This window comes from Scophthalmus maximus, chromosome 14, assembly GCF_022379125.1.
Source record: "Scophthalmus maximus strain ysfricsl-2021 chromosome 14, ASM2237912v1, whole genome shotgun sequence".
NCBI lineage: Eukaryota > Metazoa > Chordata > Actinopteri > Pleuronectiformes > Scophthalmidae > Scophthalmus > Scophthalmus maximus.
In genome coordinates, this window is record NC_061528.1 from 4,132,045 (window position 1) to 4,148,151 (window position 16,107).

Genomic DNA, 16,107 nt, shown 5'->3' on the forward strand with positions numbered 1-16,107 from the left:
AAAATTGACAAAAGGCAAAAGCATGGCCTATGTTACTCCAGAACTGGCTCTACTAAATAAAAGTTTTTGATACAAATGTTTTGCATGGGGCCGGCATACTTCGTACAGGTATGAGCAATGAGTTTATATTTACAATAAACTTATAATATGGGAAGTATATCCATTATTTTTTTTATTACCTACAGTATATTGCACATAAGTGACACGTGCAGCCCCTGTGAGTCAAACAACAATCAAAGTAGTAGATCTCCACGTTTGCCTCAACTGTACCATGCACGACTTAGATGCGAACGTTGTCTGTTGTACAATCGAGCCGTGGAAGGTTTTATCAGTTCAGGAAGTATTTTTGAAAACCCATTATGCACACAGTGATGCATTCAGTCTCCAGTGAAAATGGATTTCGGTGCATGCAGGATGGGTCAGGAGGTTGTGCACCTCTCCCGAGGACAAACGCCGCCTTTCATCTGTGTGCTGCTGTTGGGATCATATGACTGGTTTATTTTTTTGTTTTATGTAAAGCACCTACAGTTTAGGTGCAAATACGGGCTCAGGTGCGTTCATGAGCAGCGGAAGAAACAATCAGCTCTTATGTCTTTATGACCTTCACATAAAACAACAAGTCATTCAGTAATCGTCGGACTGATCAGATGATGCACAGACTATCACATGCTCTGTACTCATACTCATGTATGTACGGTATTTTTTTAAAAGAGCAACAAATAAAATCCCAAAACTAAATTTAAATATTGATAATTTTTTTCTCATGGATAATCTACATCATTAAACATAAAATGCTGATTCCTTTATTTATCAACTGTTGAAAAAAAAAGGATTTATGATCAAAATATGAGTTAAAACCTAAAAAAAAAAGTTTTCCTTCAGAGTCCTGCATTTCCCAGCATGCAACTCTGTTGTGATGATGAATTGACTTGAAGAAAACTGAACATGAACTGCAGATATTATTAATAATATTTTTTGTATATATATATATATATATATATATATATAAGTATGTCATACTGTCGTACTGTCATTATTGTAGTTTTGTTTTTTTTAGTTCTGCTGGTGGTTTCTCTTTCTGTAAAACTGAATTGAATTGAACAAGTGCTTTGATTTTTCCTTCTGTGACAGACATGGATGCAGCGACTTTGGGCCGAATGACATTTCAGAGATGTAGCATTGTCATTGGTTGATTATTTATGGAGCTGGGATCACGGGACAGGACAGGACAGGACAGGACAGGACAGGACACTCACTAGAGCCTGTGGCTTGGCACACGGCGGGATGTGGGCAGGCGAGCAGCCTCCCCTGCTGTGGATTGGTAAGTTCAAAGAAAAAAGGCCTGTTGTTACGTTGTCCACATAATATTGGCCAGCAGGGAAATTCTGCGGAATCATAAAATAGCATTAAACTGAACTACCCAAGGAAAGATACCTCAAAACATGTACCATACAGTTTTTGTCATTAATATGATTATTCCTTGCATTATTCAGCAATAGTGTTAAACGTGTGTGTGTGTGTGCGCGTGCGTGTGTGTGTTTAAGAGAGAGAGGTCACAAGACAAGCAGAGAAAAAAAGTTGCTCAACTTGAACGGAGATAAATTTGTGTCTGATTTCTATCTGAGTTCCCGTTTTCTTTCCCCCGATGCAGCCGGGGCTGAATGGAGGCTCCTGTTCTCTCGGCCGTTCACGGCGTTTCAGCCTTGATGAATTCCAAAAGGGGGCAAAGAGGGAATTCAGCTGGAGGTGAGCCGGCCGGTCCCGGCAGCGGAGACGCACGAGGCTCCTCCTCACATGCCTCCTTCCAGTTGATTTAGATTTTGTCGTCGGCAGCAACACAATGTTGAACCTCAGGGACACAACGGTGGTCCCCATGTGTCCGTGCACGGCCACAGACTGACACAGTGTCAGCGGCGGGAGAAGTGAAACGCCTGCAGTGGTGGGCGACCACGTGTGTCCTACCCCCTTCCTCTATAAAGAAACAGGCTGCGTCCATCCTGAGCAGACACGCCAAACACTGTTGCATTGTGGGTAAACAAAGAGAGGAAGGGCTGCAACTAACGCTCATTTCCTCGATTAATCCATCAGTTGTTTGGTTCATAAAACTTCAAGATGATGTTTTGTTTTGTCCGCGAATGAAAGATATTCGGTTTACTGTCACAGAGGAGCAAAGAAACCAGAGAATATTCACATTTAAGTAGCCGAAATCAGAGATTTCATAAAAACTACTCAAAATAGCTGCCGATTAAATTAGCAGTCGATTACTCATCGATGAGCTGTCGCAGCTCTAAAAGATGTAAAGGGCTGCAGGCAAGTTTCAGATTACTTTTCCATGTTGTTGATCTATATTAAATGATAGAACAATAATATGTATAAAAAAGTGTCAATCTCACATTCCAAGTTGCCACATCGCAAGACGACATCTTTGTTTTCATGCTTTTTTCTGACCAACAGTCTAAAACCCCCAAAACATGTTTGATGTACATTTGTATAAAACATATTTAACCATGTCGACTTTAATCTCGACATTTTGACTTTATTCTCGAAATGTTAAATAAATCTTCCCCCTCATTAATAAAAGAGAAAAATCTTCCCCCTCATTTTTTTTCTCTTATGCCTGGCCCTAATACTCTTCTGTATCTTATGTTTCATTTTTTACTTTGTGTGTTTAATTGTGAAGAAATCAATAAATTGTTTGATTTGTTTACAAAATGTCAAAAATGGTTGAAGGTTTGTTAAATATGTTTTATGTTAATGTAAATCAAACATGTGTTTTTTGTTGTTGTTAGACTGTTGGTCAGAAAAAAAGTAAGGAAAACAAAGATGTCATCTCGGGTTGTGGTTTATGACTAATACTCTTCTCTGCCGTAATAAGGTGATGAGAGCAGGAGAATTTAAACAACATTTCATTTTAAGCCAGCGAGATATGATATGAAGTCTGGACAGAACAATTGAAATATTCAGGTCAAGTTATTTTTTGAAAAGACTGAGGACAATATCTGTGTGAGAGAATAATCTTCATCATGTTATTGGACCATAAGTCCCGGGACCCCAGTGAGAGGAGGGGATCCGATGGAGAAGTGAGGTTCAACCCACAGTGTGTGTGTGTGTGTGTGTGTGTGTGTGTGTGTGTGCGTGCGTGCGTGCGTGCGTGTCTGTGAGAGAGAGAGAGAGAGAGAGAGAGAGAGAGAGAGAGAGAGAGAGAGAGAGAGAGAGAGAGAGAGAGAGAGAGAGTAAGTGAGTGTGTGAGAGTGTGAGAGTGTGTGTGTGTGTGTGTGTGTGTGTGAGAGTGAGTGAGTGAGTGAGTGTGTGTGAGTGAGTGAGTGAGTGAGTGAGTGAGTGTGTGAGTGTGTGTGTGAGAGAGTGTGAGAGTGAGTGAGTGTGTGTGTGAGAGTGTGAGAGTGAGTGAGTGTGTGTGTGAGAGTGTGAGAGTGAGTGAGTGTGAGTGTGAGAGTGAGTGAGTGTGAGTGTGTGAGTGAGTGTGAGTGTGAGTGTGTGTGTGTGTGTGTTTGGGGGGAGGGGTCTATCCAGCTGCGCGCACGGACCCACCCATTTCATCGACAGCGCTCCGAGAGGGTCGCGCGGGGGTGTTTGACGTGGACTGACCCGCCCGGCGTCCAATGAGAAGGCGCCGGAGCGTGACTCACCGCCTCTCCGCCGCCCGCCAATGGCAGCGCGGCGGAGAGGCGGGCCGCGGCAGGAAGCACACTTGGTTGAATGGGCCCCGTTAAAGCAGCGAATCAGCGGTAAACATGTCGTGATGCCGCGCTCCGGACGGACACCACCGCGCGGACTGTCCGCGGCGGCGAGCGCGCACTTTGGCACCGGGTAGGGCCGTCACTCTTCATGGTGCCGCTGCTGCTGCTGCTGCTGCTGCTGGAGCCGCTGATGCACGACCGCGGTGCGGGTTCGCCCTTCGCGCAGTCCGGCCACACGTCAAACCGGGAGTCGCTCCGTCCCCGGGGAGCTGAGCAGTGATGGACAGCTGTTGGACATCGATTCGGCGCAGAGGCTCGTTGGCGACAAACTGACCGAGAGAGAAGAAACACACACACACACACACACACACACACACACGCTCGCACCATGGAGCAGGGAGCTGCTGCTGCTGTTCGAGGCTTCTTCTTCTTCTTCTTCTTCTTCTTCCAGAGGAGGAGGAGGAGGAGCGGCTGAGTGTTTTTAAAAAAAAACATTTTTACATAAAGTGTGCGAGCATCGTGATGATGATGATGATGACGATGGTGGTGGTGATGATGATGATGATGATGATGATGATGATGATGCTGCTGTTCGGCCAAGCGTGAGGCTCCTGCACCGCCGTGCGGCAGGGCTGCGGTGCTCGGTGGGTTCAGGTGAATCGAGAGAGCTGCCAGCATGAGCCTCGCCTCTCTTTCCTTCTTTCTCGCGGGATATAACACAGGAAGCATGTGCGCACATGTAACGGATTCACTTTGATCTCCGGGGACGACCCACGCTCCTCGGGTGTAATGGTTCCTTCTGACCTGCAGTGCGCGCGCCGGCGCGCGCCCTCTCCACGGATGTTGGTTAATTGGGCCCAATGATGTGGAGCCGAATCCACCTGGACCTGCTGGCCCCGCCCCCCTCGGCCAAACCGGCTCCCCTGTGACATGTGCGCATGTTCAATTGTTTTTTTTTAAAAATTTAATTCCCAGAGCTTTTAAAAAACAACAAAAAAAACAAAAACATCTGATAATTGTTTTGGATAACCCCATCTGGATTTTGGAAAAAATATTTTTTTAAGGAGTTATTGGTCGCCTCTTTTACGATTGACTTTGTGGATTGTTTCAACCATGGGTTCTTATGAAAGACATTCAACGCAGCTCCTCTTTGGGACTAAGTAGTTTCCTGCACATCGCTTGGCAGTGGAACACAACCCCCCCCCCCCCCCCTTGCATTTTTAATCAGCTGAAGGAAAGGCACGTTGTGTGTTGTTGCCTCCAGCATGTCCAGACCAAACAGTGTCAGCCCACCCGGAGTCGGTGCGCCTGGGCTGAGGGGAGGGACCGAGCACAGATCAGCTTGGGGAGAGTCTGAGTCCGTGGCCAACGGGTGCCCATACTCAGCCAGGTCCCCGCGCAAGAAGCTCACCCGGACCAACAGCCGCTGGAGGGAGGAGGATGACCCGGACCACCGGCAGCCTCCCGGGCGAGCCACCACCACCACCACCGCGGTCAGCAGGGTCAGCTTCAGGTCCCGGTCGGCTTGGCAGGACCATGGCGAGGAGCACCGAGGCCGCGCGTCGCCCAAGCGCGCCGGCGACGAGGTGAGACCCAAGTCCGTGGAGCTGGGTCTGGAGGAGCGCAGAGCCAGGCCGAGGGCCGACGAGGAGCCGGCCATGCCCGACGTCGACTTCTCCGTGGCGGCGTGCTGCACGGGCGTCGTGCGCATTTTCAAATCCAAGAAATTCCAGTCGGAGAAGCTGGAGCGCCTCTACCAGCGCTACTTCTTCCGCCTGAACCAGAGCAGCCTGACCATGCTCATGGCCGTGCTGGTGCTGGTCTTCGCGGTCATGCTGGGCTTCCACTGCTCCTCCGGCGCGGGCCGGCCGAGCGTCACGTACGCGGCGGTCTTCTCCGCGGCCATCGTCCTCACGCTGGTGCTCATGGTGGTGTGCAACCGCAACGCGTTCCACCAGGACCACATGTGGATCGTGTGCTACGCGGTCATCCTGCTGGTGCTGGCGGTGCAGGTGGTCGGCGTGCTGCTCGTGCGGCCGCGCAGCGCGTCCGAGGGCATCTGGTGGACCGTGTTCTTCATCCATGTCATCTACACGCTGCTGCCCGTCCGGATGCGCGCCGCCGTCGTCACTGGACTCGTGCTCTCCGCCATCCACGTGGCCGTCTCCTGGACGTTGAACGGCGTGGACAGCTTTCTGTGGAAGCAGGTATGTTTGCGGAATGCGTTTTGCCCAACAAAGTGTTGGAACAATCGGCACAGAGAGCCGAGATTACACATTACGCGCGGCTGCTGCTGCTGCTGCTGCTGCTGCGCAATAACGCGCGGCAGATTATGGGCATTTTTCCTTTTCCTGCTGCTGCTGAGCTCGTTTTCTTGCATTATCCCCAAAAAAGTGAAGTGGCTGGGCTGTACAAACTTTCTGAGGTGGCAGGAGATAAAAGGAAAAAAGGGTGATGCTCTTGGGGGGGGGGGGGAGCCTGTCCCAAAGTCTTACAACCCCCACATGGAGACCCAGAGTTCTTCTTGGAGAAAGATCCAGGGAGGCCGGGCGAATGATGCAGCCACCAGGAGGCTGTGACATCAGGCTTTTCTCTTTTTCTTTCTCGCCAAGCCTCATAAGATTTTGCCCATTCCACACAAGCATCAACACTTCTGACTTTGTGTCCTATCCCCCCCCCTCTCAAGGTCACTGACCGTGTTAATCCAATAGCTTTAATTGCAAAAAGTTATAGGTGCCTTTGGGTCGACTGCTATAAGAGCAGAGGGGCAATTTGGCGTAAAGAGCCCGGTCTGATCTTGGTGAGACTCCCAACAACTACAACTACTGTTTTCTTTTCTTCAGTTTGATGTTCTGTCCGGTAACTCGCTGTCACCATGGCTGCAAGTCTGTCAAAATACCAAATAGCTTACTTGGCAAATTGAGCTATAGTGATGAGATGTAATGTTGCCACGGAAACCACAGCTGGCTTGATATTCCTACGGTGTGCAGGCAAAACCCCAGGTGCGTCTTACTACAGTCAGACTTTCCTTCACAGTTGTCACCGTTTCCTGTTTCTCCCCAAATCCCGGTCCGCACTTTGATTACAGCTTTGCCAACAGTGCATGAAGAGAATCTCCTATAAATACTAATATTGTCAGGGAGGAGTTTCCTTACGCTGGACAGCGATGGCAGCGTTTTGCCAAGTACAAATGAGAGAAAACACATGTACGTCCCATCGGCCGACGTTCAAAGCCGTTCTTTATCAATTCTGTTAAATTGAATCGCGCTGCAGCATCTCCTCGTGCGTCATGAGGCGACACGGGCACACGTCTCCTCCTCAGGAGGCGCAGACACGCGAACGCTTGAGCTCGTACCGTACGTCGCTGCTGGAGCGGAGGAAGTTATTGTTAAAAGCAGTGAGTGACTGAGAAGGAAGATTCCTACACGTCCGCTTTTATCGTAAGTTCATGCACGAAGCAGACCCTGGTAGGAGAGAAACCCCCATCCCAACGCGGAGGATGTTTATCTTACGCGAGGTTTTTCAGGCTTTATTTCTTCTTTTCACCGGGTGTATTTATTACATCCTTAAGCGGCAGCTCATATAAAGTCCCTGCTCTCTCTCAAACCTCTTAACATCGGCCTTTGCGCACATTTGTCACCACGGCTACGTTTCATATTCAGGAGGGCTCGATTTTTTTTTTTTACAGCGAGGCGAAGAGGAAGCGGAAACATCGAGGCTGTGTCGGTGTTTGTTTTTTTTTCGCTGCATCTGGACGTGTGATGCGTTCACAGCTGATGGTTTCAAAGGGATGTTGTGTTAATGTGCCGCTGCGCCTACACGTTCCTCATAAAAATCCAAACGCCTTGTGGTTCTGCTCGTGTTTCCGCAGCATCCATATCACTTTGAAAACATTTCTCTCCTCATCTGCTGGAGTCTTTTTTACTAAAGACATTTATGTCATTTGATCCAGCCAGTAGTTAAACGGCATCGTACCACACTGACCCCGGAACTCTGCAGCTCCGAACACTCACCTCATTGTTTTGGCTGTTTTGTGCCGCTCATAAACAATGTGTCTCTTTTACCTTAAGTGCTTTTTATGGTTTAACTGTAAAGAGGGGGTTTGTCCTGAACTGTACTTCTGGTGGTGATGCCCGTCCGCGTTTTCTGGGTCGTGTGTTTGCTCTGGAAGTGTTGTTCACGGTTTGGGCCGTTGGGTCTTTGACCCGATTCAGGGAAAACTTAATTCAACAGTAATGGAGCCGGACGGGGCGTCGGGGAGTAAGCAGATCTTATGTACCGATCCGATGCCACGTCTTTACAACTGTCTTTGAAATTAGTGTCACCCAGAGGAAATGTTTCCTTTGCTGGAAATCACTTCTTCTTTGCCGCTCCAAAGCAGCACTTACAATATGGCAATATTTCATGGGAGGCAAAGTCCCGCAGGTAAAACAAGCGACGTGTACAGTACTGTTGTTTTATACTCTTACTGCGAAAGAAACCGACTAAAAGGTCTCAACGTTAACAGCCTTCCTCTCTCAACAGAAGATAATGAAAGAAGTTCTGTGGCATTCGTCAAGCAAAGTCCAGGTTATCGGTATCGGGAAGGGAAAAAATGGTATTGGCAACATGCCTGTACAGTGTGTATAGTGTGCTTCCGCCTATGTGACAGTAGTTTCCTGCTTCAGCATCACAGTATTCCCACACCCCGAGCCAGAATCATAAAGAAAGACAGGTTTTTCCGAGGTCAGCGGGGACTCATCGGACTCCTTTTGGTACTGGAACAGAGATTTGTGTGCGCTACGGCGACGAGCGCGGCTTTGTCGTCTCCTCTGAAGTTGCAGGGTTCACCGGAAGTTTTCACTGAAGGGCCTCAAAGCTCTGTTTCGCGGGCAATATCTTCAGCATCGTGTGTAGTTTTCCTTTACAAACATGTTGAATACTTGTTTCCAGCTTGTGCGGGATTGTGTCTGTCGCACGTCTTCAATCACCATGGAGGAGAAAAGACACGAGACAAACACTGTACATTCACCAGAAATGTGTAATTGCTTCCACGACGAGCTGCTTGCAGCGAAAGCCGAGTGCGGGGGGGGGGGGGGGAATAGAGGCTCCTCTCCCAATGCTGGTGCACAGAGGAATTGCAAATTCTGAAATGCATTGAAGCCATGTGTTCGCCGGGCCTGTGGTCAGATCCTGAGGACCGGTGGAAATCCTGAAACCAGAAGAGAGGATGCTTGTAAAATCCCAAAGAGGCTTTTTCACATCAGCCATTTAACTGTCTCTCTACTTAACCCAAATTAGAAAGAGAATATTCATTTCGTTAATATTCAACACCATTTAAAAAAAAACCCAATGCAAACGCACCAGCGGCCATCGTAATATCACAAGTGCATCAGCAGCTGATGCGTGCAAAGAATGTGTTGAGCCCCGGAAGAAGACGTTGGATTTCATTCTTTTTGTTTCTTCTTGGGATCTGATGTTTGGTTGTATAAGCAAAAAGCGAGCGAGTGGGTTTAGTTGGTTTTTTTTGTGTGTGAACGTGACCCCCGCATCTATTTGCATTATTGTCATTTGATGTGTCGACGTGAGTGTGTGGGAACGAGCCGGCGTATTTGTTGTTCTTTCCTCACCATGCTGTTGTTTTTGGGCATATCCGGGGGGGGGGGGGGCGCGAGCACCGCGGCTGTTTATGCGAGATCCCAGGATAACGCTACTTCTTTTACATGCGTGTGCTCCCGGGGGGGGAAAAAAACGCTGATTTTCAGTTTATTTATTTCCATAGAAGTGCACCATCTCTCCACCTTGTGACCTTCCTTCCTCTCCTGCGCTGTCCCAAACCCTGGTGGTCGACACCCCCTTTCAAGCAACTGTCGATGGTCACCGTGTGCTTCTGCCAAAACCGAGCTGCGGTTCATCACGGGCCAAACGGAAATCTGAACTCGGAATAACCTCATAGCGAGCGGAGCAGGGTTTTTTTTTTTTACGAGGTGATGGATGTCGACGGGCCATGAGGATGGACGGCAGGCGCTCGGAGGGGGATGGGCCTAAAGACGACCGGCCTCGACTAGGTTGAAGCCGGAAAGTTTATCACTTCACGTTTCCTGCCTCCTCCATAAATCTCTCCACCTCGGGGGATTTAAGCATCGCATTCCTATATTATTGTCCGGCTCGTAGTTCTCATGTGGAGCGACTACATTTAATGCAGACCCGAGCTCGCAGGCCTCAAGTACAGCGACGAGGCGGATGAGGGCCGGTAAGCTCAGGTCTTTCGGGAAGTCTTTACGAACTCCACCCTCCCAGAGATCTTGTAGTGTTCTTCGGTGCCACAAAACAAAAAAAGCCTACGAACAACTCCCGCTGCACATACAGTCGCAGCCTGTGCTCCCAGCAGACTTTGACGTAAAATCAGCGGAGTTCAAATCTCCGTCTTTCCTCGACTCTCGCCATCGCAGGATGTTCCACTCGATCGCGTCCGCCTCGCGTAATCTTCACAGTCCTTTCCTTTTTTTTGCCGTCGGGTGGAAATGCAAACACGAAGGAAAAACCTCTGTGCTCCTGAGTTACGGCTTCCTGGGAGCGTTCAGTTGGAAAGGCCCGCTTCCATTTTTTTTTTATACCTCCGGCCCCTCTCTTTACAAATTCATGGAGCAGGGGCACGGAAGCAGACCTTACCCAGCTGGCGGGGTTCCAGCGGTAACATGGGTTCTTTTTTTTTCCCCCTCTGCTCGTCTAATTGAATCGCCCTTTTACTCTGTGTGTGTGTGTGTGTGTGTGTGTGTGTGTGTGTGTGTGTGTGTGTGTGTGTGTGTGTGTGTGTGTGTGTGTGTGTGTGTGTGTGTGTGTGTGTGTGTGTGTGTGTGTGTGTGTGTGTGTGCCCGCGAATTCAAAACAGATGTCCACATCATCGCCCCCTCTCCTTTACCTGTCTTCTTACAGTCGTCCTGCATCCAGACGTGTTTTTAATTTCCCCCGTGAGACCCGAGCCCGAGTGGACGAGACGTTTCACCACCCCCCCCCCCCCACCCCCCCCCCCCCCACCCCCCCCCCCCCCCCCCGCGGGACAAAGTGCGTGTGCTTTTTTTCCGAGTGACGAGATAAAGAAAGTGCCCCTCAGGAAAATCAGAATCCAAACCATCAGATTTCACATGACAAAGTTTCCTAGCTCCCCCCCCCCCCCTTCCTCTTGTGGCGGCGTATCCAAATATACAGTTTCAGCTGCTGTTTGCTTTTGTCGAACCGTATCTGAGACGAAGAGAACAGCCAGAGGCCGAGGCGTGTGACAGAAGATGCTGCTTGTCTCTATTTTTTTTTTTCACATTTTTTTTGGAGAGATATGATTTGAGCCAAGCATGGATGCGGGGCAGGCCTGAGCACTTTTCGAAAAACCACTGCTGACGCATTCCCCCGTGATTCCAGAAAACGGCGCGCGGCGCTCCCGTAACCAGGCAATCGATTCTATTTCAACAAGCAGCCAACCGGCTCCTCGCAGTGCCTCCCTGGGAGCACCTGTGTGTGTTCCACCTCCAGTCAGGGACCGTGTTCTGGGCCGAACCGAGAGTCAGAACCCCCTTCGGAACGCTCCCATGGCCGCCCCGCTGGCTTGTGCTCTCTAAGACATGTGCAATGAGCTCTCTAGGATTTTCAATAAAACCAGAAATACTTCCAAAATGGATCCTTATATGGATTTTTATTATTGGGGGGGGGGGCACGATGCAGATACCTAGCCGGGGTCCAAGATGCATTCTGGGAGCTCCTTTAATTTGCTCTGCCAGACTCACGGTTTGGATCTCCTCCATTGGGGACGTGATTTCCCCACCGGCAGAAATCGATCAAATGACAACCCATTATCTGATAGTGGGCGGAGTTTATACCGCGCCGCGGCGAGCTGACCAAGTGACTCAAAAGTCACCTGATTTTCCAATGTTCTCGCCACGAAGACGCCAACGCTCGTTGGACGTCCCGCGATTCGTCGTTCCCGCTGGTCGTACGTCTATCCAATCGCGTCCGGGGGCGTTTTTTGGTCTCCGTCCGTCTGTAACGCGCCTCTGGGAAATCCAAAATGAACCGAGAGGTCCCCGACTAATACGCATTTGTTCATCCGTCAACAGGATTCCTTTTGGGGATAGATGCCCCGCAGAACGCGTTCACTGCCTAGTGTTGGTTACGCAATGGATGACGTTGTTTTCTTTCCTCTGTGCCGAAAACCGAGTTGCCACTTTTCCATGGAAAACGCGTCCCGGTGGCGAGAGAGAGAGTAACGCGGTGAAGGCAAAGATTCTAGGACCAAAATATAAGCGGGTGGTGACGTTCCTCCATCACCAGTTTAAGTCAAGTGTTTGTGATGTTATCCTGACCAATAATGTGTAACCGCTGTTTGTATGGACACTGTGTTAGCCTGTTGTTTACACTAATACATCTACAGAGGCATAGGGAGAAGGTGTCTCTAGAATTATAATATTTTCCCATTGAGCGTTATGCGTGCACTGCTTGTGTGCATCAGCGGAGTACATTTTGCATAATATGACCCCTTCAGCACTAAACATGCGGCCCTTGACCTCCGAACGCGGGAAGTGAAGAGGGTCTTTGTTGCCGCTTGTTTCCAGGGGGAAGGGCTGCAGGAGGAGGAGGAGGAGGACCGTGATCCTGTCGTCTGCTAACTGACCCCGATGACCCCCATTTTCTTTTTTGGCAGTCACGTCCACGTTCACGCCTCGGTTAGAAAGGCGCGCGACAGTATGACAGTGAGCAGGACTTCGACGGGGCCGCACATTTTCCGGAGATTGACGGAGTCGGGGTCATCCGCGCGCCCACTCGATCGCTTTTCCAGAGGAAAAAACCTCTCCGGACATTGGATGGACGACACATCCACATGTCTAGTTTGTTTGTTCATTTATTTATTTATTTTTTAGCTGATCACAGTGAGAATTTGGGGCTTTGTGGGGGACTGGTAGTCGGCGCTCGGGCTGCAACTTACGATTATTTTCATTATCGATTAATCAGTGGATTGTTTCCTCGTCCATTAAATGGTGAAAAAATGTCGACCGCGTTTCCCCAAAACATCAAGATATTCAGTTTACTGTCACAGAGGAGCAAAGAAACAAGCAAATATTCACATTTGAGAAGCTGAAATCAGAGAATTTTACCTTTTTTTTTTTTTTTTTTTGTCATAAAAACCACTTGAACAGATTGAATCGATTATGAAATAGTTGCGATTCATTTAGTTGTTCGATTACTAGTTGGCACAAGACGATAGGTACAGAAATTGCAAAATATGACATATGCACGATGCACAGTTATGCATCTTTACTGGTTTGTGTTGAATGTTTATTAAGTCAATATATAATTTGATATCACTGCGATGTGAAAAGCATCAGATCTCAGTCGTCCGCTCCTTTTTTCCGACTGCAGCCCAGATTCAGATCACACTCCTTGTCACACGTCTGCGACACACACACACACACACACTCCTTGTCACAGGTCTGCGACACACACACACACTCCTTGTCACACGTCTGCGACACACACACCCCGTCAGTCGCCGACGGCGCCGACCGAGGCGATGGACTCGGGCAGGAGTCAGACAAAACAGACGAGCTGTTGTTTTTGCCCAATTTGGAAAGTTGGAAGAGCTGCAGACGTCACTGCAGCACTGAACTGATCTGATCTGGGTTTTTTTTCCTCTTTTTGTCCAAAACTAGCCCAGCGACATCGCGCTGATGTGTTCAGGCTCACAGGTTCGTGTTCCGTTCTTGTACGTATTTGTCCAGAAACAGCCATCGAGTCTTCACAGATCGTGGATCTTAATGGATGTTGCTGGTCACTGGGAAATTCAGATGAAGTATATATATATATATATAAATATATATATAAATAAACGTGCAATTTCTCTCCTGGGTTTAGTTTTGGTCGCCGTCGGACGTGGGAATGTTATTTTATGTCCCCGCGCCACTTGGTTACCGTGACAGCGCGACCATGCTCAACGTTATGATGTTACCCTGTGGTTTTTTTCAAGGCTATGGGAAAAAATGTACATACGTTTCTTAATAAGGCATCTGAGAACTGCCTAAACTACGGGGATTTAAAAATTCCCCCACCCTGGAAGTGAACAGTTCTCGCCCACGCACATTTTACCGTTAGGTTACTAGACTTGGAGAGCACACACACTTCAACCGAACCAGACGAAGGACGTAGAGGAGTTGGGCAAATAAACAACGAGGAGAGAAGTTATGTGCGAACTGGAGCACATCAACAAGTGATATTTATGTAAAGGGACGCGCTTAAGTTTACCGATGAGAAATCTTTTATTGTACCGAATAAACAAGGCAGAAAAAAAATCTACGTTCATGTTTACATTTTACGTAAAAAATAAATTGTGTTTAACATCGTAACTGGAGTTCTACATATTTGTGTTTTCTTTGTAATTATGGTTATTTATGACAAAGTGAACGGTTTGACTCAAATATCAAGCCTCAACCACATTTCTTTGTCATGAAGGTTTGATAACGTCATCTTAGGAATCATTGACATGTGTATAATATCTTCATGCTTCTTCCTACTGAGCCCTTCAACGGCTCCATATTGAACCAGGCCTCTATAGCAACACTGCACCGTACACTTTTTCTTCATGCGACTACGACAAAACGAGTATTTGTTCACGCCTCAATTCTGCCCCTCCGAGCCGAAACGGGACGTCTCCTTCTTGCGGAGAAATATATATTTGCCATTTTCCACCCCATTACTTTTGCAGTTCATCCCGTTTACAACGTAAAAATCAACACCCCCTCAGTCGCGCTGGGTTTGTTTTCTCCGTCCCGAGAGCGCGAGCACATCCCCGCGACGTCGCTCAGCAACCCGTCTGTACACACATACGCGTCAGCAAACCTAATATCTGGCCACACATCTTTGTTTGAAGGGCCGCTGACTGTCCGAATACCGTGTGCCTCGCTGTCTGCTTCTACACAATGATTTGTTTTCCTCGACACACTCCGACCAGCCGCTGCAGGTTTTTTGTTTTTTTAATGTCTGTGAGTGCCCACCTCTAGTGTGTGTGTGTGTGTGTGTGTGTGTGTGTGTGTGTGTGTGTGTGTGTGTGTGTGTGTGTGTGTGTGTGTGTGTGTGTGTGTGTGTGTGTGTGTGTGTGTGTGTGTGTGTGTGTGTGTGTGTGTGTGTGTGTGTGTGTGTGTGTGTGTGTGTGTGTGTGTGAGCCTCGTGCATTCACCACCTTAAAATCAGCGTCTCCTCTGTCTGGTCATGTGCCGCGGCCTTTTAATTCCCCCCTCAGGACTCCCGACGTGGGCTCGTTGACGCTGAAGTTGCTTCATTGTGCGAGGTTAACAAAGCCCCACCAGTTCTTTTGATGTGCTCTCTCTCTCTCTCTCTCCGCCAGCGGAAACCCCTCATCTTTTTTAAAAGAGAGGTGAGAGCAAAGGATTCACGCTGTAGGGGGATTCATTCATTTACTAAATGACATATATATATATGTATATGTAAAACAGTTATACTTTTGTCATGTATCCCTAGTGTAATTTCTCGAGTAACACAAATTTCCACTGCCACATCCGAGAAGAGCGAGATACATTTTGTCTTTGATCCTGATAAGCAACAACTCAACAAGATGCCTTTTCTAGCAAAAAATACAATCCTCTCTCTTCTATTGTGCCCGGACGGCGGCAACATTTACAGAGGCGAGCGGCAAAAACATGTTTTTTGGGTTGGGTTGTTTTTTTTTTTTTTTTTTGTGTGGTGTATTTTGGGTGAAATATTAATCCAGTTTTCGGCCTCGCTCAGCTGACTGTGTATCACGCCGTTCGAACTGTAAGCATGAGGTTGACCTGGGGCGGCCTCACAAAGCAGAATAACAAGGTTATCCAACTAACACTGGGCCTAACTCGGGCTTTTAGTCATACGAAGAAGACGGCACGGGTTTAAAACCAAACCCTTTCTTTTTTTTTCTCCATGGAAACAGACCAAACATCTGTCTTTAATTTTTTTTTTTCTCCTCTTTTTCTTCTGTTCTGGTTTGATTCCTCATAAGATGAAAGAGAAGAAGAACCTCCTGGTTAACCCTCAGTCATCAAAGGACCACGCATGATCTTAACATAAAAACATCTATAACACTGATATTTTTCAAAACTTAAAGCTTAAAGTTAATATTTGCAGTTTCTCAGTGTGGCCGTAAAAAAACAACAAAAAAAAAACAGGCTTTCCGAGGCTTTACTATTAATTATTGATGATGTTGGTTCGCTGCGGACTCTTGCGCTCGTGTTTCATCACTGCAGCCCTGTGGAATATTAAGAACCGCTTTGTTGATAGAAAAAATATTTTCACTGACTGAGTGAGGTGTGATAACACACATGACGTGTGTGTGTGCTAATATCAGGACATGCACATGATGTCTCCCTTGTCCTGACCCGTTGAAACGAATGTGACA

General features: G+C 47.9%; 1 protein-coding gene across 3 annotated transcripts in view; it reads left to right on the forward strand.

Moving 5' to 3' along the window:
* The first annotated feature begins 4,159 nt into the window (after positions 1 to 4,159).
* Positions 4,160 to 16,107, forward strand: part of adcy5 (adenylate cyclase 5) — a 60,167-nt gene continuing 48,219 nt past the window's right edge. For all 3 annotated transcript variants that reach the window (XM_035604523.2, XM_047337330.1, XM_035604524.2), the window contains exon 1: positions 4,160 to 5,905. In XM_035604523.2, the coding sequence (XP_035460416.1) occupies positions 4,964 to 5,905 (942 nt within the window). In that variant the 5' untranslated portion in view covers positions 4,160 to 4,963. The remainder of the gene's footprint in view (positions 5,906 to 16,107) is intronic.